Source organism: Hippichthys cyanospilos, chromosome 1 (genome assembly GCF_059441005.1).
Source record: "Hippichthys cyanospilos isolate Australia breed blue-spotted pipefish chromosome 1, RoL_Hcya_1.0, whole genome shotgun sequence".
Taxonomy (NCBI): domain Eukaryota; kingdom Metazoa; phylum Chordata; class Actinopteri; order Syngnathiformes; family Syngnathidae; genus Hippichthys; species Hippichthys cyanospilos.
In genome coordinates this window covers 6,375,070-6,397,259 of record NC_142369.1, presented here as the reverse complement: position 1 = coordinate 6,397,259, position 22,190 = coordinate 6,375,070, and the positions used below count along the sequence as shown (strand labels likewise).

Here is a 22,190-nt window from a genome sequence, read left to right as displayed (position 1 = left end):
TGCAATCGTTGATTTAAAAATGCAATTAAACAGAGACAGAAGATACGTAGCTGTGAAAAAAACACCCCCCCCCCAAAAAAAAAAAAAAGGAGCAAGGCTGCGGCAAGGCCAACTGCTCAGCCTGCTGTTCAAATTCTTGACTGTTGCCAAGCAGTCATTTTTAAAAAATGAATAATTGAACATTATTGCCGGAGAAAAGTTTCAACATCTCTGATGCCATACATGAGAAGTGCAGATAGAAACATTGAAAAACATACCATGAATACAAAGGATATAAAAAGTCCCCTGTTCAAGCTCTTGCGTATTATGGCATGAAAAAAAAAATCTACATTTTCATGTAATATATAATCCGTAAATCTTACTGGGGAAGAAAAAAAGTCATTGCACAAAATGTGCACACTATAACGAGTATATTCAAAAGTAATTGCAAGCTCAAATTTATGTTGAATCTTCACAAGATTATTCTCCATGATGCTAGATTTACACCATATATGTCAAATGAAAAAGGTGGATTTTTTCTGTTTTTTTACATTTGTCTTTAACAAGGGTGTGGAAACTTGTTATATGCACTGCAACAGTGTCCAAGTCAACTTTGATGCAGTGAACGTTTCCAGCGATGCATAACGTCCCACAACTCAGCATTCTTCAATCACGGTGCCAGCCGAGGAGGAATAAAGTTTATTCTTGACGAGCCGGAAGCCGCGGCTCAATTTCAGTACTCGTCTGAAGGTGGGCGCGAAACAGGTGCCCAAGAAAATTAAGTCCCGCAAGCTAGGCCAGGCGGCGGCGGCATCCTGCTTGAATACCAGAATCAGCTCAAAGGTGGGCACCACACTGGCGTCGCACACCAAGCGCTCCAGCCGCTTGCAGCTCTTGTCCACTTCCAGCAGCACGTCCAGGACGCAGCCGCGCAGGCCGCAGGGCTCGCCGGCCGCCAGGCGCAACACTTGAGCCGCGATCCGCCTCGTGAGCTCTTCCGGGACCAGCACGGTGGAGCAGTGGAGCGTCGACCTTTTGGCTCGCGACAGGCAGCTTTCGAGCGTTTTGGCCAGCCCGAGGCAGCTCCTGTCCTTGGTTGTCTCCAAGTTCCTCGGGGACCCGGTCCAACAGGAATCCCACAAATCCGATTCTAGAGAGTCAATGGAAAAATTTGAATCAGAACTAAATTTCTCTTTCCTGTCTCCTTTTTGAGCGATAGTTGGTCATTTAACCCAAAGTCTAAAAATGTTTAACTATCCAAGATCAAATTTACAGATGCCAGCTTTCTATAATACTGGATGATGTCACGATGACCTCATCAAAGTGCGCTGACAAATGAGCAAGAATTCATTCTGGAAGAGGGGCAAAAAAACTCACCTTTTTCCAAGGACGCCTGGTCGTATGCGTACTCTGCCACGTTGGAGACGCACTCGCTCGGTTTGGACTTCAACGTGTTGGTGGCAACCATTTTGACACTTTTCACTATCTTTTTAGAGGAAAGAAAAAAAAAGGCAAAATATTCAGGTGGCCAATTAAACTCCCGAACTTGAACACCAAATAAAAATGAAAAAAAAACCTCACCTTATAGTTAGCACATAAATAATTAGGGGTTGGGTGGTTTCCTTTTTTATAAATTAGGTCACAAACACGTAAATATATGTTTACAAGAAGACACAAATCAAACTGCACAGGGTCGACGCGTGCAGTCGCTTATAGCTTCCCTGCGGTCAGGTGATCATGATGCTTAGCCAATCAGCTGCTGCGACTGTGTGCCCTTCCTTATTGGCTGCTCAATCAGGCATTGGCCAATACCTGAGAAGAACACTTTTGCTGCGTTGGTAAATGACAGAAAAGAAAAATAAATAAATGACTGAATACTGCGGTAAGCTTGCATTTTATTCAGCTTTTTACCAGGTAAAATATTTATTTTTAGCATAGAGTTTAACAATGTAGCCCTCCACTCCTAGTGAAAGTTGGTCACAAGTCGACACAGAATGACCCCAGTAACTGGATCTTGCCCCTAGTAGCTCAGCTGGCTCCGGGTCAAAGAATCTGACAGAGCAGACTGCGTTTCCTTCAGTCACATGCAGCTGCCTTTAACACATGGACCTACAGAAAAAAAAAAAAAAAAAAAAAAAAAAAAGAGTCCACCATCGACTTTACAAGCAACACGGCACTGACCTACATTTGATACCTTGTCATAAAATCGTCTGACTGGGGATTATGTGGAAAACTATATGAAAATGCAAACATTGCTATATGTGAGAGAAGCATCATAAAAAGCGTGACGAGTCAAAAGTTTAGAAACATCTTCTGATTCGTTTGTCTTTTTTTATTTAAAAAACTCATCGGCATTACGAGGCAATATTGATAAAATTGTTTTGTAAACAAAAAAAAAACAAGCATAATGTTTTAATCATTTCCATTCTTTAAAGTGTGCACTTTTTTGCAGCTTTGCACATCTTGGCATTTTCTCAGTCAGCCTTGTGACCAAGAATGTCCTTTAAGTTCTTAGCTGTGCATTTTCTAGAGATAATTTCATACATTTCTTGACCTCGGAATATGTTTGCGACCATGTGCTTGCAAAAACTATTCGCCCCCTCCCAAATCGTGCTGTGTGCCCACATTCATTCGAGCTGGACCAGAATCGCGTTACAAGGGTTGGGGATCCTATTGCCGAACTCAGGAAGGAGGTCACGAGACTGGATGGGCTCCAAGCGTTTTTCTTACTTTCAAACTATTTCACTGAAGAGGTCGGTTGTTTTGGTGACTTGGGCAATGAGAATTTTCACATCAGAAGCCGAGATGTCACTGTCGCATGTCACCGGCCTCACTAAATGCTTCCTGGTAATAAACACAGGCTCATGAAGAGGAGGTCACGCTGCACTTGTGTCTCTGTTTTGGCAGTCCACCATAATGAATGGCCCATCAATTAAAATACAGCATAGGTTTCGATATAGAGGGTCCAATTCGGCAAATAATTCGTTTGATAACTAGTTCCAGCCTTTAAACCAGCCAGTATAGTATAAATGTAATTTAAAAAGTATATAAAAAATATCAAGTGTAAAATATGAACATGAGGAAATGAGTATATTGAATAAGAGAGAGAGACTAATTGGGCTTACCTTTAGACGCCAATGAAATAAGTTCAAGATTCAGAGTCACAGTCGTTTGTTTTTACAATGGCAATAGTTTTATTCGACTGTCGACATGAGCTCACGGGTCCGTTTGACATCTAGTGAACATGAGAAGGTTATTTGAGGTTGAGAGGCAGCTCCACTTCTTGACCTCGGACCTCTTGGCTTCATCTTGCTGCGGCTGGAACGGAAAGGGGAAGAAATCAGACTGTAGTTTTACAACGAGACGCAAGATGGTGCTGTTGCGCAACGCGGCAATACCAGCTTGTTTCGGCTTCCAAAATGATCCAAAAATTGACGATAAATCATTTCTAAACTGGGAGGAGGTGGCCTTGTCATACAGCGGAATGATCAACAATGTGTCTGGAGTTTTTTTTTTGTTTTGTTTTGTTTTTTTTAACAGAACTTCGAAATGTGTTTCCGAAGGAATGCGACATGAGCGACGGCATAAACATTTTCTTCCTCTGCGGAATTCCTCAAAAATTACTCAACTTCCCACTTTGAGCTCACGGCCAAGTCAAGTGTCGTGTCATGAACCTCACAAGTTGCAGCAACACGCACAAACATGCAACGTCACACAAAGACACACACACAAAGACACACACACAATAAATACACACGGCAGACACACACTAAACAAAAGCACAAATGCGACACGCAAACTCACACAACATGCAAACAGACATATACAATAACCAAATGCACAACACAAAGCCCCACACACGTACATGCAAAAATGACAGACACACACAACATTCACAAACATATTTACAAACACACGCACAACACAAATACGCACGCAAGCAAAGAGGACATAGACTCCATGTTATACACACAAGCAGTCCAAACAGACAAAGAAACATAAACACACACAACACAGTCATAATTCAAGATACGCAAACATAAATACACACAGAAGACGCACGATATACAAAGGCACAAAAGAGACACACACTTACACAACATGAACACAAAAATAAATCATTAACTTGATCATTATTAAATATTTGAAAAAAAAATTAAGTCAAAAAAAAAAAAAAAAAAAAAAAAAATATATATATATATATATATATATATATATATATATATATATATATATATATATATATATATTAAACATAAAGTGTCCTGTTTAGGGGCTACATGAATAAATCTTGAATTATTATTCAATATTTGTCCACAAAAAAATAATCATCATAAAGTATTAGACATGTTCTCAAAAATAAAAAATTATGAATAAATATTAGTTGACAAAAAATATATTTAAACAACTTAAAAGTGTCCTCTTTTGGGATCATAATAGAGATGCGTTCACAAAAATAAATCATTAACATGACAGGTAACGAGAAAAGGTGGCACATGAAAAGTTGGGTCGAACCATTCTAGAATGGGGGAGAATCTGACTTTTTACAATAACGAAATTGAATAACCTGCTGAACATAAAATTTGTTTTATAAATTTATATTTATCTGAAACAATTAGGTCATTCAATAATTATTTTTAAAGAATTTTTGCATGTTTGTTTTATTAAACATCTTGAGTACCCCCTTCAAGTCCCCCCCTTTGAGGACCACTGCCCTAGTAAGCACGCAAGAACTTCATAGGGTAGCTCCAAAGTTATCCACCAAAAACAAATGGACACAACAGTGGACCCAAATGTGTCGGCTGTGTCTCAAGAGGACACTCAGTCACACAAAAGTCACACAGATATGCAGACGCACACATAGAAACATATACAATAAGACACCCCCCCCACACACACACACACACGAGCACACGCACACGTGCGGGCCACGGTGACATTTGGTAGTCACACAATAGCTCCCGACCAAAACAAATGCGTGTTTATGTTAGGAAGCGTCTATCTTTTAGGCCTCGCTGCCGGCTGGAGGGCGGCTGCCCCAAATCACAGGAAACACCTTCGGCGGCCCGAATCTCACCGGCAGCACAATAAGATATTAAAAGGCCGCCACTTCCCGCCAGGCCTCGCCCAATGGCAGGAAGTAGGCCCCGCGCGGCGAAAACGGCTCACCCGGCTCCTCGCCGCCACCTGACGACTTGACGCCGAGAAGCATGACGCCATCTTTGGTGCTTTCCGGGCGGGCTTGGAAGGACGCGCTGCCGACACACAAGGGGACCGGGACGCTTTGCGGGCGCACTTATCAACGGCCTTCGCGCTTGAGACTTACTTCTCGGTTCCAGTGTCAATCGTCTCTGTTTGAAAACGGGGGGTAGATCGTTACATTGAAAATCCATGGACAGTCCTCCGTGAGCGTTTCGGGATGACGTCACGTACCCGAGTGGTCGTGGACTTTCTTGCATTTGAACTTGAGGATGATGAGGGCGGCAGAGGCCGCCAGCAGAACGGGCAGCAAAATCCACCAAAGTCTTTTGTCTGTAGCTGGAAACGGAAAAAAATATCAACACGATTAGCGTGTACGGCATCGCCGGGCCCACTTTGACGCCGTCGGGTCCCTCACCTGCTTTTGCTAGCTGTTTGTCGCCGTTGCCCACTTGAGGACCTTTCAAATTACAATCATTTTTGGGGGGTTCAAAAACACTGTATACAGCAAAGCTTCTCAATTATATTTTGCAAAGCCCCCTCCCAGGAAAGAGAAAACATTTTGGGCCTCCCCCTCTCATTTGTCACATCAACCATATATACGATTATTATCTATAAAAATTGTATAAGTATACCTAAAATTGTATTCCTTAACTTTCAATTACTGTTAACTATTTTTACAGTATTTATACAGGTTACAGGTTAGTCTAAAACTGAAAAAAACTAATGCGCATCAAAAGGCCTGAAATTTTAAAAAAAATGGTCAATCTTTATTTTATTGCCATTAAAAAAAAAAAAAAAAAACTCTTCCCTGGGGTCGTCATCAACAATAAGTGAATCATTATTTTAAGGGGAAAAAATAATATTGAATCGAATTAAAACCAAACAAAACTGAACCAAAAGGAATTTAGACAATTTTCTTCCACATTATTCTTGCAGAATTTGAATCACATATTTGAGTGACATGTTGGTGCCATCTGGATGAAATTTCAGCTCCCCTGTGCTTTTCTTTCCCCTTGACTTAAAGATTAAAGGAGACCACAAAAATATGAATAAATAAATTCTAATAATGATCGGATATTGCGCAGGAATGCTCACGAAACTGAAATTTTCTTACCGGGACTTTTCTCGGTGGTGCGGTCCTTTTCAAGCCGAGGCATCGCTGAAATGAAAACGCACTTGTCGAAAAGAACTCAACGTCATGACGGATCTTTGTGCAACATGCGTGACGGTACCGTTGTCAGGTTGCGGCGGGGCCAAGGTGGAGCCCGCTCCTATTTAGATTTAAAAAAAAAACAATTAGTCGTGAGATCCACGCGAGTCGATTTCGCTTTTACCTCCCGCCGGGTTGGTGGTCCTGTCCGTCTGGGACCCGGCGCTCCTCGGCTGGGTGCTGTTATTTGGCGCAGCTTCCGTTGCCGCTATTGGCCAAGACGAAAAGGAAAATCTAAGGAGCATTTACTTGAGGGAGGTTCAAAATGTGCTATCGAAAGCTCCTACTAATGTTCTCGGTCGCCACGGTCGCCAACGACGTCAAGTTGGGCTGCGTGGACATTGGCGAGGGAGTCGCCGCCGCCGCCGCTGCCTTCGTCGCCACCTGGACTGCCTTTGCTATGGAAAAATGTCATTATCAACACCGGGCAGACTTTGAAGATTTTTGACATACTCACTGCTCTGAGCGGGTTGTCTGGTGGTTTCTGCCGAAGGCGCTCCCGTGACAGGCGCTCGGCTTGCTGGGGCTGCGGTCCGAGCTGCCGGCGCGGTCGGTGCTACTCCAGGGGACAAAAAGGAAGCTAATGGCTAGCAGATAGGTGGTGCATACATGCATTTCATTATAAACATATATTCACCCGGGTGGTTCTTTGTTATTGTTTTGACTGTCGTTGGACTTTTTGTCGGCTGGCTCCCGCCATTTCCATCCGTTGACACTTCGAAGCAGACCAACATGGAGAAAGAGCAGCACAATTTGGTTAGCAAGGTAGCATCAGAGCAGATCCAATTCCTACAGTGGTGCATTGAGATGTGTGTGATCCATCCAAGATAAGAGACATCGATGCTAAGACATTGGTAAATGCTAACAAATAGCGAGTGTCTCGTTGTTGGCACTCCTTAATTAACGGGCCAGTTGAATGCAAACTCAAGTTGAAGATATAAAAAAAATATCCAACAATACTCACATGCATACATTCTTTATCCTCTTCCAGGAATTACTCGCTACTGTTGTTTACTGGAGCAAAGACTCTATGTACAAGTTATCCAAATGTTTACAAAATGGATGGAGAGATGGATGGATGTATTATACTGCCCTCATGTGGCCAAGGCATGACAATGAAAGTTGCTGTTACTGAATGTAAATGTTATTTTTCTTTGACATATTTCTGATATACTGTAGATAAGTACTAGTGATATTTGAGACCAGTATGAATATTCGAGACCCAGTCTATTCATTTGTGTCCACTGTAGTGGACATCTGTTTTTGGTGTACAATTTTGGATTCAGTTAAGGTACGCTACCAAGTCCTCATGTGCTCAGTAGAGGACATCTTGGCCTTTCTCTCATGTTTTTTGTCTTGCTGCAACAAAACGGATGCAAAAATAGACAAATGCAAAGGCTGGGTCTCCAGGAGGATATAGTATTCTTCTCCAAATTTCATGAAACTGATTGCAATTTTCTGATTTCCTGCCTGATTTCAGAAATTGATAGGCACTAGCCTATCTTTAAAAAAAACACCACAAATCTATTTGGGGGATTTCAGCGAAACAACTTTACTGAAGGTCAAATGATGCTCACGTGTATATGTTTTATTTCAGTTTAAGGCTTCCCCAGACATGATGGATTGTTTGAATTTTGAATTATTCCCATCACAGTGGACATCCTCTGTTGGGATCCCCATTTCAGTCTGAAGCTGCATCCTGTCCTCCACGCTATTGTTATCCCCCTGACCTTTGAACCTGGACTTCCTCTACTCACACTTGTCAGCTGTGAGGACATGTCTACAATATTTGTGACCCGACTCAAATTCAAAGGAATCTTTGCCGTATTTCTTAACTCATTTGCTTTCCACTGAAAGCCGCTAAATTATTTCCTCCAGATTTCTCCTGTTGGGATGTTTTGATACCCCTGTGAGAAGAGCGAGACTTTGGTTCCCAACGCTATCTGTCCCTGGATCACCTATCGCACCAGATAAAAGCTCGTGAAGATAAACAGAAACATCAAGAGACTTTTTCCTCTACGTCAACCGAGCGGCTCCCATTGTCACGCCGTCCCTCGAGGCCTCATTTGTGCGCCTCTGCTTTGATGGTTCAAAGCCTGAGTATTTTTTGGGGATGGACAAATCAAAGCAGCGTGAAGTAAACTTACATTGATTACATGGAAGATAGTCAAAATTGACCCAAATTGTTAGATGATTGACAGATAGCGACAAAAACAGGAGCTACTAATGGTTGACAAATAGTGAAAAAAAGGGCAGGCATATATATATATATATATATATATATATATATATATATATATATATAAATATATAATTATTGAATATTTTTAGAGTTGAAAGAATTGATTATCCTATCAATTATTCATCAACAAATCTAAATACATTTTTATTTGTATTTAAGTGTATAGCAAAACACCCCCCCTCCAGTTACTGATTTACAAATAAGTGTTTATTGAGTATTGTGTAGAGGAAAACAATATTTTGCTTAAACACAAAACATGAAAAATTAATCAGAAAATCAGAAAATATTTATTTTTAATATGGTGAAATCAGAAGCTTTGGATATTTTTAAGGTAAACAATAGCTCTAAATTATTACCCTGTTAATAAAATAGTTCTAACTTGTCTATTGATTGAATAATTTTGGCAACTCTACAGCACACATGAAATATAAAAAAAAATCACCTATGCTTAACAGTTAGCAATCATGATTAGCATTAGCGGCCTAATGATTGCAATTTTTCACACTTTCATCATATAATATATATATTACACATGTAATAGTATCTTCAAATTACTTCCAGATGATGCTTCAATAATGTGGAGCTGCCCGTTAGCTCCAACATGGTCAATAACTTCTTGTTAGTGTGCTCAAAAAGAAGAGCAAATTGGCCATATTTTGTGTGACTACCCCCTACTGGTTGGAATTTGAACACCTAAAACTCTCACTAGAAATTGTTTGCAGGTTAACAACTTGGATAACACAACACTAGTGCTTTTTGGGAAGTTCACAACTCTGTCGCCGGCACTGCAAGACTATATATGTCTTCAAGAAAGTTTCAGGCAGAAAACAGTGGCATAAACATGGTTCTGGCACAACTTGAGCACGGCCTATTTTTACTGTCAACTACCCGACTTGGTCAACTTTACTTCCGTAGCCCTAGCATATATTCCTTATCCTCTCTGAAGGACGTACATTACGCAGCTTCCTGAGTCACAGGTGAAACTGTTCTCGGTGCGTCTGTATTATACTGCCCCCATGTGGCCAAGGTGCACACACCAAAAGGTGCGGCACAATCCATTGAATTGAATTACATGGTAAATGCTGTTTTACATTTTAATTATGTATGATTGTGTTATTATGAAGTACATTACACAGCTATATTTCACCTATTTATAAATGACAAAATCTCAAGGCACCAATGTATATAATTGAACTGAATTTGTTATTCAGAATAATAAGAGGCTAGCATTTATTGATTTCATTTTTAATCCATGACTCTTGTGTGGTCTGTGATAAGTTCAATAAGTGCTTGTCTATGCTTAAATATAAAAGTCAACAAGAAATCTGATTTTCTTACCTGGTGCGAAGACATGCGCTGATGTTAGCAGGAGCACAAAAACCCTGATGGTCTTCATGGCGACTTTGTGCCTCTGACTCCGTTGGAGGTGCGGGTAGAAAAAAAAAAAAAAGAGGGAGAAATAAGGGTGTTCAAGCCGGGGCCCGCCACCCCTCCTGCTTATTTGGGCACTTCCTTCCTTCCTCTCCCACGCTGACGCAAAGCAGGAGGCGGCAGTGGAGGAGACAAAATGGAGGGACAAAAATTGGAATTTAGGGAGAGTTGACACTCTACTGATTAAAAAAAGGACAAAAAAAATGTACATTTTTTATTATTCAAATGTGATGGAGTGAGAGTAACACGACATTGATGAAAAAGTTATCATTTAAACAGTACCTACCTCAAATTCATTTTAGTGTCCTACTTGGACCTTGAAAATGTACACTTTTGCTTTTATGCTTCCTTCACTTTTTTCTTTTAACACACACACACACACACACAAAAAGTATTTTCTTTCAAATTCACCAGATTTATTCACGTGAATAACACAAAAATACACATTTTTTTAATATGACTAAAATATACCGGAAACATTTTCAAACCAAAAACGTGCGTGAGCGGCATCAAACCGTCAAAGGAGAGCGAGCAGCTCCTTCACGGCGACCGCAGTCACGTCGGCGTAAAAGGTGCCCTCGTTGTCGCCGCCGCCAAACACCAGCAGCGTTTTGTCCGTTTGCCGACCGTCGCCCGTCTCCATGGCGACGATAGAGTGACCTGCCCGGGCGAGCGCCAGCTGCGGGAGCGTCACCTCCGTCCATGTGTTTGTCTCTGACGTCGGGGAATGAAAACGTCTTTTAAAAATAGTAACAACAATAAAAAACAATAAAATACTTGTCAAATACGTTTTTTATGGAGGGTAGCTGACACCCATGACTAATGCTTATCTAATATAAGCCAATTGAGCACTGCAGTGCTAACTGTGACCATAGGATGGCAGTGTTTCCACACTTACAACACAGGCATCACCTCTAACTAAAGAATGGAAGTCAATCTTTCATATGGCAGCACCCATATTTACATTGCACACAATATTCTTTCGGCTTTAAAAGATGAGTGAAAATGCTAAATATACCGGTCCTCTAGAGGTTTCCTTTTCCGAAAACGCTCGGCACTAAAACGGTTATTAGGTACACTGACGTCAATGATTATTTACCTGTGTCGAAAACAAAAGCGTCGCTGAGGGAGTTGTTCCCATTATAGCCGCCGTGGATCAAGAACTTTGTGTTTGAGATGACGACGCTGCCATGCCAACTGCGAAACACACGCACAAAAACAAACACACAAAAAGGTTATCATACTTCACAAAAACTAAGAAAATAACAAACTAAGATTGAAATAAACATTAACTAAATGAAATAAAAACAATAACAAACTAAATGCGAGGAAATACGATTAGTATGGGAGGGAAAATGTCTGGCCGAAACCGAAATCCTAAATAACAAGAAAAAACTTTTTCCGCTTTTTTTGGCAGCAAATCAACTTCAGGAACAGACATCACAAGCAGAGTCCTGCACGGGTTTATAAATTGTTGATGAAAATGAACTAAAACTGCGTAAAATAGCTCTGAGTATAATTCTTGTTTTGTGTTCTAACACCTATTTGACTCATTCAATGCCAAAGACGTATTTTTACGTTTTTTTTTAAGAGTCTGGACATTAAATCCCAGATATGTAAGTATTAAATCGATACCTAATCAAATAAATCAATAAATAGATCAAATAAATCTTAGGTGTGTTTGTCATACTTCGAACTAGTTTTGAAATCAGAGAGAGATAGAGATAGATCATTTTCAATGCTGAAGTCAACTGACAAATTTGGTATTTTAAGCAGAAACTTGAATTCGAATCAGCATTTCGCGGGCCACATCAAATGATGTTGCGGGCCGGATTTGGCCCCCGGGCCTTGAGTTTGACACCTGTGATTTAGACACTTACAGTTGTTGACCTTTAATGCACTGACAGATTCTGTTTTTTTCTGATATTAAATGTCCAACTGCATTTGAATGCACCGCAAGTACTTTAGAAGCATTTGAAGCGCTCGTTCGATATTTTTGGTGGGAAAATTCCACAATCGGGTGAGTTCATTTTACCATCGAGGGGAGGGTGTTCTTCCACTTGTGTTAACAGCAGAAAACTCCATCAGACCTGGGAGGAAAAGAAAAAAAAAAAAAAACCCGACATGTTAGTCACGCCATTCATTTTGATGCATGGCAGAGGAAGTCGGGTTCCGGCCTCACCGAGGTCCAACACAAACATGTCGTTGTAGCAGACGGGCGTGTCCCACCCTCCGAATACGTATATCTTGCCCTCCGGCATCACGCAGGCCGAGTGGCTGCGACGCAAAGTGGGATGGACTCGTTTTTCAAAGACGAGCACGTGTCACTGGACGGAGCCGGCGGGCGGCCTTACCCCGAGCGGGGAGACGGCCCGTCGCCGATGACGATGGGTTGGTACCAGATGGACAACTGAGGGTCGAAGATGTACAGCGAGTCGCTGCAGCCGTCGGGCTCCGGGTTGGGCCGCGGGAAAACCCCGCCCAGCACAAAGAGCTCCCCGCGAAACAGGCTGCAGCTGTGGTAAGCCAGCGGGGGAACCTTCCCTTGGGCCTGGGGAGGGGAAGCAAAATCGCAATCACGATTTTGGCTGACACGATTAATTAAGCTGATCCTCTGCGATATTAACATTTAAAAAGCCGGCTACCGTACATGTCATATCTAGCACTTTGACATTCTAGCACCAGGGGGCAATGTTTCCCACATGTTTGCATGACAAAAGCATCTACTTTTCTCACCCTAATACTGTATATTATTTACCAGCGTGAAATGGAATTGAGTTTCTCACCTCATTCATAATATATGCAGTGCTTGCTGTCAATAGAGATCCGTTTAAAAAAATTCCACTAGCAAAAAAATTTGATTAAATTTGGTTTGAAATGACCAAAAATGACATTTTGATTGCTAATTGATGATCAAACGAAAACCAATCTTGGTAAATTGATTAATCGTAATGAGGCATGGAAAAGTACATTGATGTGAAATGACTGTTTTGTGGACATCGTGGTCATCGTCCTACGGAAGATGATTAAGGCCAATGAAAAACAAAAAAAACACTAACACTTTATTTTCAAAATTTTGAAATTAAAATGAGTTTAGATCATTCTGACGATAAAGTCAGAGTTCTGACATTAAAGACGACTGTCAGTATTCTCTCTGGTCCAGAGGCTGAGCTAGATGGTCTCCACGGTCATTTCTAACCATAAACACCTTATTTTTCTTCATTTATGCATTTATGCATTCATATCAGGCAACGTTAACATTTTTACTTTTGTGTTTTATTACAGCGTTAGCGGGGAGAAATTTTGCACTATTGGCCAAGTAAACAGCAGAGTTTCATTTGTTAGTTACAAAGTTTTACAGTAGAAAATGTCCAAAATGGCAAAAATGTGTGTTTGGGAGCGCACAACTGGACAATCAACATTTGCAGGAAATAACTCACTTGCGGGCGGAAATGTTCTTATGAGTAGTGGTTTCCCAAGGGGACTGATTTAATAAAATAATCAAGAGTTACTGTGGGTGTTCTTGACACGTCTTTTGCTTTGTTGGCAACTCCAGTTCATTTCATGAAGAAAAATAACACTTTGGGGGTGTTTATGGTGAGAAATCAGCATTGTAACATGGTTAAAATCTCCTAAAAGTTCAACTCACATGATGCAGCGTCTTTAAAGTAAAATGAGAATTCTCACATTAAAATCAGTGCTAAGAAAAAACAATTGAATTTAAAAAAATATGACTTTAAATTGAGAATTCTCAGATGAGTCAGAATCCTAATGATCTTTTTTTTTTCTCCTTCACTTGCCCTTATCCTCTTCCATACAGAATTAATTGAATAAGATGTTAGATCCTGACCTCCACCATGGTCCACTTCCAGCTTTGCGTGTCCAAGATGTGGACATCATTGAACCACTTTTTGTTCTTGGAGCCACCAAAAACAAAGATGCGCTTGGAGTCTGGGTCGTAGACGGCCGTGTGGCCGATCCTGGCCTCGGGAGTCGGACCCTGTGCCAGTGTCTCGGCCGCCACCCAGGAAAGATCCTCTGCGGGGCAAGAAGACACGGTCAGGAGTTTTGTCTCCACAAAAAATTCTAGACATGAATTGACAAATTTTCCCAAATTTCAGACTTTTTTTTTTTTTTTAACCATTGTTTTCATACAATTGACCAACCTGTGCAGAGCTTCCACAAAGGATCTTTGCAGAACTGCATCCTCGCTCCTTGACCTCCAATCAAAATGGCTGTATTGGCATCAATGGGACACAACATTTGTCCCCAGCGACCCGATGGTCCTGACTGTGGTATTGCTGGAACAGCAGAGAAAATTCAGAGTCAAATTTAATGTTGGCGGCCAAAAGAACAGCATGATTACATTACATTAGTAGTTTTCCTGCAAATTCTTCCGGTGTGCTTGGGAGTTGTGAGCATTTTTGTTTACAATGTTCCCCGTGCTTTCTCACAATGTTCCACATGTATTTTTGACTTTAGATTTTTTCTTTGCTATTCTATATTTAGGCTAGTAATACAAAAGTATGGTTGCTAATGGTGTTGTAGTAATAATTTAGTTGCAATTAATGATCGATTCAGATATCCTCACCCCCTTGATTTTTGACTGCGTTGTCCACGCCAGTGAAAAGCTTCTGCCTGCCTTTGGCTTGCCGTCGGGCTTTACGCAAAGGTGTGGTTTGCTCCTGTCTGCTGTTGGGACACAAGTTCTCCAGCTCCACTTCAGCCACCGCCATCTTGGCATCCTTGTCTGCGTCAGACTCGGCCGCAACAGCTCGCTTTCTTTTCTTCTTGCTGTTGAGTTTTTGGGCTGCAAGGGGAGTGGCGGCGGACTCCTGGAAGCAGAAAGAAGAATACACTCAGTTGTCCAGTTTTGTTTTTTTTTCTTCTCATATGATCACCCAGAAACAAAATAAGGAGCCAGTAAAAAGCATGGAAGTAGAAAATTCTCATCTATTTAAGTATCAACACCAGATATTACCTTTGGCGTGTGCTCATTGACAGTCAAAATGAGTGCCGGTTCGTTGGCCTGTGGAAAAATAAAACGTATCAATTTCTATCAGAGGTAATTTTGCTGTGAACATTCTTCATCAATGACATCACATACCATATGCGCTCCTTCTAGTGTAACATTCAGAGTAGCACCGTTTGTCCATGTCTCTTCTTCCCATTTCTCCCAAGACAGACATCTATGAAGTTATTAATGTGTTTAATCTCAAATGACTTACAGGACATTTCTAAACTGTACTAGATTATATATATATTTTTAAAAAAAAATCTTCTTCATATACCACTATACGTGTTACTCGTGAGGCAAAACTGTGGAATGATTGAGATATGCAGAAATGCAGAAATTGGATGTTAACTAGTTGACATTTAGACTGTCACTTGCTGCAATTGCAAGACAAAAGAATATTAGTAGATGGATGCGTAGGATGTATAATAAATGCTCAAATAGATTTCAAACAGGCGTCTAACCTGTTATAAGGAGTCAACTTTCCGATGGTGATGGGGGTCTGTTGAGCGTCGTAGAGGTCCGCGTTGACACAAATCATCTCACCCCAAGACCCGCTACTAAACAGCACCACTTGGCGGACAGTCGGTGGAACTGCAACAGATACCCGGTGGGGCCCTTTCTCGCTAGCACACAAAAAAGAGAAATGTGCACTTTAATCTTGTAAATATCGATGCTTGTTTTGCTGTAGTACTCTTGTGCAAACTAGCGTAAAGGAGGAGTTCTAAATAGAACTCTAGGTTCCGTGCTTATTTCACAAAAAAAGGAGAAATACGATGGCAGCGTTCTTGACGCTAATTTGATAGAATATTGCTAATAAAGTTGCTTTACAGTCTTCGACGTACCTGAGCAGCCGTTGAGGAGACGCATCTATTCCGAATACTGCAAAAACTCCAAATTCCTCCATTTCTCTACGCGGAACGTGTATTTGCAACGGAGCTAAGACTCCCGCCACTGATTCGTGTGTATTTCACTATCGTTTCCACAACCACGGCGCTTGATTTGAAATTTTAAGTGTCTGCGAGGGGCGGGTCGAGGAAGCTTTGAATGTGCGCCGAATGCGTTTCGATTGTGGACAAGTTGAGATATAAATCGAGCGCTTTCAAAAACACAAAGGATCCCGGGCCAATCAATGGCTTTGTTTTCGTCCGCGCTGTGTGACGTCATTGAAGGTGCGTTCACGTACACGTTTGGAACTTTCGTAACCATTGTTTTACACCTAATTCCAATACAGTACCCTTTCGATTCATTGGTCGATGTTGAAGCATACTTGAAGTGGATGTTTTATCATTATGATTATTATTAATATTATTACATAACAGAAGTCTTAACAAGACATGATCATTACAAGTGAAGGTTCCTTTAGAACTTCACCCTGGCTTGTTTGAAAGACGGGTTTAGATATTTTTTAAACTTCTTTTTGTGGATGAAAATTCTGCCCACGCATAAAATTAGATTTGTAGGATTTTAACGTTCGTGTTTTGAGAGACACCACACAGTAAGTGCACGAAGCTTGATAGTGAAGGTAACAAGCATGCACATTTTTTTTAACAAGCATGCAAAATGTACAGGATCGAAAGCATGCGCTTTACGTCATCAACTTGCGCCCCATCTTTGGAACTGCATTGTAAAAAAAAAAAAAAAAAAAAAAAACTTCATTGCAACAATGTCGGATCTATTGTAGTTCACAAACTTTGCTGCTTTCAATGTTGGAAAAAAAATGCAGTAAAGTAGTTGCCCGACAATTGCCACACGTGCAAATCCACTGAACAAACCCGGTGTCGGTGCGCGAAATTCATCAACAAAATTTCGTAATCGAGCGCTATAAACAGTAATTATGGAACTGCCTATCAAGCGAAAGCTCTCGAGCATCTGGGAGCATTTTGATCTCTTATCGGAAAATAAGGTGTTTGTTTGTCATGTTCTTTTTGTCATATCCCGTTTCTACTGATTTTTTTTTTCATACCCTCGCACCACAGGGGAACAACAGGGGGAAAATCACGCCATGAGGAATAATTTAAAACCCCTGGGTGTCACTATTTCTACAGAAACCCGGCATAGAACTAGCTCCAATTTGCAATCATTTAGAAAGGAATGCATGGTGCCATTTTGAATTTCTACATGTTTTGTCAATCGATGGATTTTTTTTTTTTTTTTTTTTGGCCTCTTAGTGTATTTTTGAACGCTTTAGTCTTGTAACACAGCAAAGATCTCAAAATGGGTCAAATAGACACCCATAGGTTTTAAAGGTGGTTCATGGAATATTCTACATACCAGAATTTTTCATAGTTGTTATACTGTACATCCCAATATTAATCAGCAAAACAGTTGATTGATAAGGGTTGGACGTTGGAATAATTGAAACAATGTAATACAATATAAAAAATGAATTTACCTTTACAAATCAATGGCCATGGGTGTGTTTGCGACTAAACGCCAGCTATTTGCTAAACTGAGAGCACAGATGAGTAAACTGATCATACCGATTAATAAACCGAGTGTACAGATTAGTAAAATGAGGGAGCGGATTAGTAAACTAAGGGTACGGGTTAGTAAACTGAGGGAACGTATTATTAAACTTAGTAAATTGACGAAACTGATTATCAATTTTTTCTCTTCATACCCTGGTACTTGAGTAGCAGGTAGTATATCTTATGACATGTGGACATAAACTTAAAATCTATAAAATACAGTAAAATAAGTCATAATTTGACATTTCAACTTGAGTTTTTTTCCTGACAGAAATGTCACCGAACCACCATTTTTCCAACTGTTTTGATCATATCCGCAATGAATTGTGGGTAATATGCTTTAGCTGAGTACCAATAGATGCGGGCTGAGCAGAATTGGACATGGCGAAAAGAGGGCGGGGCGACAGCGTATTTACAGATTTAGAACTTCTCGCGCAACAATTGAGCGACACAAAGTGTGTTTTTTTTTTTTTTTTTACTGTGCCTCAATGTTTGTTATTGCGGAGTTGATACAATATTTCGGAATCTTATTGCCTTAGATCAATTTACATTCATTAACATCAAACGGTTTAGTTTGTCAAAAACATGTTTCTAGTTTAAATAAGCTTTGTTAATGTTAAAAGTACAATTATACGGGGGACTTTACAAAAAAATAAATAAAAAATACTGAGGAGCACTGACTCAAGCCAAGATCATATTTCACTTTAGTCGGCTTGTATTTTTCCATCTTCTTTCTGCTTTTTATTGAAACAATATGAAGGCAAACTCAAATGAAACCTGATCAATTTACTTCATGCTCAACATCAAGTGTGCTGGCGTCAAGCCAACCGCCTAATATCACGCTGCCATGCAAATTTTTTGCTTCCAGTTGAGTGTGTATTAAAAAGCTATCCAAACACATCAAGCAAAACTTTCTGCTTGCGGAGAACACACGGTGAGGTCTGCCTTTTTGATTATACTTGTTCAATTTGCGATTGCATCGATTTGCTGGGGTCGGTTCAAAGAATATACCGTCATTTCCAAATAAATCATCATCAGCAGAGTTCTTACAAGAATGAATGGATCGTCCTTCGGCGGTGTTCCATATTACTGGCTTGAATGCCATCCTTACGACGATAAATCCGGAGGAGCGTCCGCGGGCCTTGTGGTTCTCCTCACCACCTACGTGTGGGAATTCATCTTCGGCTTCCCGTCAAACCTCTGGCTCGCCTGGCACATACTCAAGAAAAGGTTGTCAAATTCTCCGGTACCTCTTTTAATGCTAGCCATATTTTTTAAAAAAGATGAAATAAAAATGAACCTGCTGACAGACAATTTCAAGAATTCTGATGAACTATATATATATATATATATATATATATATATATATATATATATATATATATATATATATATATATATATATATATATATATAATTTATTTATTTAAGAATCCAGACATTTAATCCCAGGTACGTATTTATTTACATGTTGTTTGGTTAAATAAATGTGGGACCAAAGTAATCATTTACTTTGTCTACTCAAGTACTCAAGTAATTGGTTATTTTAGGTAATTAAGTAATAGAACACTTAAGGTAATTGTGCCAAAGTGTTTGAATATTTTGGGTAGTAATGTACTAATGCAAATAATTACTTTATGTGATTAAGTACATGAGTAATCAATTAATATATGTAATAAAGTGCTAAAGTAAGTAAGTAATTAAGTTCTAAAGAAATCACCTACTTTAGGAATAAAAGTACTAAAGTCATTGATTACTTTAAGTAATGAAATGCCAAAGTAGTTGATTATTTTACGTAGTTAAGTGCATAAGTATTACTTTAAGCTATTACTGTAAGTAATGAGATATTAGAGTAATTAAATACTTTAGGTATTAAAATACTAAAATAAGTGATTTTTTTTAGTAATTAGGTTCTAAAGTAATTTGTAACCTGAAGTATCAAAGTACTTAAGTAATTGGTTACTTGAGATACTAAAGTATTAAACTGATTAATTACCTCAGCACTTGAGGTATTCATGTAATAAAGTACTTGATTGGTGTAATACGTACCTAAAGTAATCAGTTAGTGAAGTACTTAACAAAATCAATGCCAAGGGCGTATTTTCACGTTTTTTAAGAGTTCAGACATTCAATCCTAGATACTTTAAATATTAAATCAATACTTAAGTACACTAAGGTCATTAAATCCCAGATACATAAGTATTAAATTGATACTTAAGTATATGGGATGGAATGTATGGATTCTTAAAAAAAATGTGAAAATACGTCCCGGGCATTGAATGAGTTCATTAATTTATTATCAGCAAATTTTAGCCAAAACTTACAAAAAATGTAAACAAGTACCTGGGATTTATCATTAAGATTCTTAATAATCATAAAAATATGTCTAGGGAGTTGAATCAGTTAATGATCAGACCAGAGCTGCCCAAAACTTTTTTCCACCGATTCTCTTCAAAAAAGTAGTTGACGACAATGGCACTCCTCAGTAGGCTTCCCGTTGACGTCTTTTCAAGTCATTGGTGCTCAAAGCTTTAATCTATTAATCCTGCTATCCATCCAAATGACTTTTTACATGTTGAAGGTCCAAAGTTGACGGCACCCTGACTTCAGACTTCTTCCCGTTCTCCTTGGTCCTCCTCAAATTGCCCTTCCATACGATGATACCCGTCATGTTGGCCAATCACTTCCACTGGCGAGATTTTTGGCTGATGGGCGCGACGACGCTGACGACCTCTTTAATAGTCATCATGAAACCGCTGCTCATGTGTCTGCTGTGCGTGGAGAGGTACTTGGCTGTGGTCCGACCCTTGGACTTTCTCCGGTAAAACCACTTCTTTGCAAACCACAACGGAACAGGCACTTTTCCTCGTTGCGTTCAATATTTTGATGTCTTTCTGCCACCAGGTTCAAGGCTTTAATTAAGTACAAATGGAGAGCTCTCACTGTTCTGTTCTGCTTGGACATCCTCTTCGCCTTCACTTCTGCTCTTCATGGTTCCGTGTTGGCGGTTTGTGCCATTTTCCTTCCCGTCTTGGTAGTGGACACCTACTGTTGCGTCGCTGTGCTCAAAGCGTTGAGAAAAAGTCCACCAAGAGACAGACGGGAAGGGAAGAGAGATGCGGTGGCGAATCGGGGGATGCACCGCCCCAAGAGGAAAGCTTTCGTTACCATTCTCTTCAACCAGGTCACGCTCATGGTCAATTATGTGCCTTTCATCATCATCATACCTATTCAAGGCCTGGTCCCTGCTCGGGTTTTCAAGTGTCAGTATATGGCCGCAGCTTTAGCTGCCTCCCTCAGCTGCGGGTATTTGCATCCGCTCTTTTATTTGTACAACGAAGTGCGGCATTAATTTTGACCCATTAATTCTGACTTGGGCTTTTAGATGTTTTTCATATGTGATATCAAAGTAAAAGCATACAAGAAACAAAAAAACTAAGTGGCTATATTGTATCGCTTGTCAAAGCGACTTTCAATATGCCGTCCCGCCTAAACGGGAGGTTGAAATATAGGTGTCGAATTTAGCCCATGTCAGGCTCATTTACTGCCATTAAAAATGATTGATTTGAAACATATAGAAAGCCCACGTTTGATCATACATTTCCCCCGATTTTTGCATGTATCCTTTCAATGGCACCTTGCAAACTGGGTGCAATGGAAATTTCTGTGTTGATACTCCAAAACCACTAGGGGCGCTAGTGGGCAATTTATGACAATTACAAGCCTTTCAATGACTTCGTTGAGTCACTTAGCTTGACTCTCATAATGCAAAGTTCTTGCTATGCATTGTGGGTTTTGATCCAAGAATTAAATGTTGCAGGAAAGCTTTTATTTTGCTGTAGGGAAGTGTTTTATTTCATGCAATGCATAACATTATATCTGCATATTTCCCTCTGTGAAATCTCTGTGACTAGCTGTTTTTTTTTCTCACTAAATGAAAATTCTCCAGAACGAAACAGCCTTGCAATACATGTATATAAATATACATTCTTATGGATAGGGCTGATGCCACTAAACATTTTGAGGGGTTGAAAGTACAGATAGATTTTTTTATTTGATGATGTTATGACCCTTTTCAAAGTCAGCCCAAATAGGGTGATAATAAGGCCAAGTTAGTGACAAATCCCTGGACACCCAGGGGTTAAAAAAAAAGACCAAAACATCACTATCTCTGTATGACGATGATTTTTTTTTTCCTCATAATGTTAAATTCGGTGAAGTGGTTCAGACATTTCACCTCTGCGAGGATTTGAGTTTGAGTGTAAAAATGTGTTTAAAAATGCTATTAAAAATGTCAGTTGAATGTTTGTTGATTGTCACTTTCTTTAGAACGCAGTAAACAATAACCACAATTTTGAACGTGCAGTAGTACCAAAGTGTTTATGACTTAAAAAAATACACTGTGCCTACACATGCAAATGCTAAGCTCAATTCATAAAAAATGCAAACGACGCTGCACTGCTTTTTTTTTTGCCTCACAGTATGCAAATCCTGCATATGCTTTAAATTCATACCCTTTTTTGAAAAGAAGATTAAATGTATAGTCTTGTACAGTTTGCTCTATATATTCCTGACATTAGTGTATGCTTTTATTTTATAGATGAAATTATGAACTCATTTAATCCCAAAGACATGTTTGCA

General features: G+C 39.9%; 4 protein-coding genes and 1 long non-coding RNA gene across 9 annotated transcripts; 2 read left to right on the top strand and 3 right to left on the bottom strand.

Moving 5' to 3' along the window:
- Positions 1 to 136: 136 nt before the first annotated feature.
- On the bottom strand, positions 137 to 1,687 carry LOC148428831 (DNA damage-inducible transcript 4-like protein). Of its 2 annotated transcripts, XM_088426705.1 has the most exons (3): positions 1,561 to 1,687; positions 1,357 to 1,465; positions 137 to 1,129 (listed from the first exon to the last, which is right to left on the bottom strand). In XM_088426705.1, exons 2-3 carry the CDS (start codon positions 1,445 to 1,447, stop codon positions 636 to 638), a joined length of 585 nt encoding a protein of 194 aa, XP_088282831.1. In that variant the 5' UTR covers positions 1,448 to 1,465; positions 1,561 to 1,687; the 3' UTR covers positions 137 to 635. The 2 variants fall into 2 exon arrangements, with proteins under 2 accessions (XP_088282831.1, XP_088282830.1); XM_088426704.1 differs by having other exon boundaries at positions 1,357 to 1,658.
- A 1,462-nt stretch (positions 1,688 to 3,149) lies between these two features.
- LOC148428830 (uncharacterized) lies at positions 3,150 to 10,091 on the bottom strand. Its single transcript, XM_088432032.1, has 12 exons — positions 9,972 to 10,091; positions 7,029 to 7,106; positions 6,849 to 6,947; positions 6,679 to 6,789; positions 6,516 to 6,599; positions 6,414 to 6,452; positions 6,296 to 6,340; positions 5,597 to 5,638; positions 5,413 to 5,517; positions 5,306 to 5,330; positions 5,149 to 5,234; positions 3,150 to 3,297 (listed from the first exon to the last, which is right to left on the bottom strand). The coding sequence occupies exons 1-12, from the start codon at positions 10,027 to 10,029 to the stop codon at positions 3,284 to 3,286; spliced, it is 786 nt and encodes a 261-aa protein (XP_088288158.1). The 5' UTR covers positions 10,030 to 10,091; the 3' UTR covers positions 3,150 to 3,283.
- Positions 10,092 to 10,140: 49 nt separating this feature from the next.
- Positions 10,141 to 18,752, bottom strand: krcp (kelch repeat-containing protein). Of its 4 annotated transcripts, XR_015867671.1 has the most exons (14): positions 15,924 to 16,195; positions 15,543 to 15,704; positions 15,172 to 15,253; positions 15,046 to 15,093; positions 14,656 to 14,899; positions 14,231 to 14,365; positions 13,915 to 14,102; positions 12,419 to 12,615; positions 12,247 to 12,341; positions 12,100 to 12,154; positions 11,164 to 11,261; positions 10,580 to 10,778; positions 10,351 to 10,424; positions 10,141 to 10,163 (listed from the first exon to the last, which is right to left on the bottom strand). XR_015867671.1 is itself a non-coding variant. In XM_088432010.1 (12 exons), exons 1-12 carry the CDS (start codon positions 18,632 to 18,634, stop codon positions 10,582 to 10,584), a joined length of 1,536 nt encoding a protein of 511 aa, XP_088288136.1. In that variant the 5' UTR covers positions 18,635 to 18,752; the 3' UTR covers positions 10,457 to 10,581. The 4 variants fall into 4 exon arrangements, 3 of the variants coding, with proteins under 3 accessions (XP_088288136.1, XP_088288145.1, XP_088288124.1); XM_088432010.1 differs by lacking the exons at positions 10,141 to 10,163; positions 10,351 to 10,424; positions 15,924 to 16,195 and adding an exon at positions 18,600 to 18,752 and having other exon boundaries at positions 10,457 to 10,778; XM_088432019.1 differs by lacking the exons at positions 10,141 to 10,163; positions 10,351 to 10,424; positions 15,924 to 16,195 and adding an exon at positions 17,474 to 17,606 and having other exon boundaries at positions 10,457 to 10,778.
- Positions 12,289 to 15,126, top strand: LOC148428829 (uncharacterized). The gene is made up of 2 exons (XR_015867673.1): positions 12,289 to 12,585; positions 13,885 to 15,126. It is a non-coding gene; the product is annotated as an uncharacterized LOC148428829 (long non-coding RNA).
- Positions 18,753 to 20,206: 1,454 nt separating the features above from the next.
- On the top strand, positions 20,207 to 20,901 carry LOC148428827 (uncharacterized). The gene is made up of 2 exons (XM_088423139.1): positions 20,207 to 20,370; positions 20,454 to 20,901. Exons 1-2 carry the CDS (start codon positions 20,207 to 20,209, stop codon positions 20,899 to 20,901), a joined length of 612 nt encoding a protein of 203 aa, XP_088279265.1.
- The last annotated feature ends 1,289 nt before the right edge of the window (positions 20,902 to 22,190 follow it).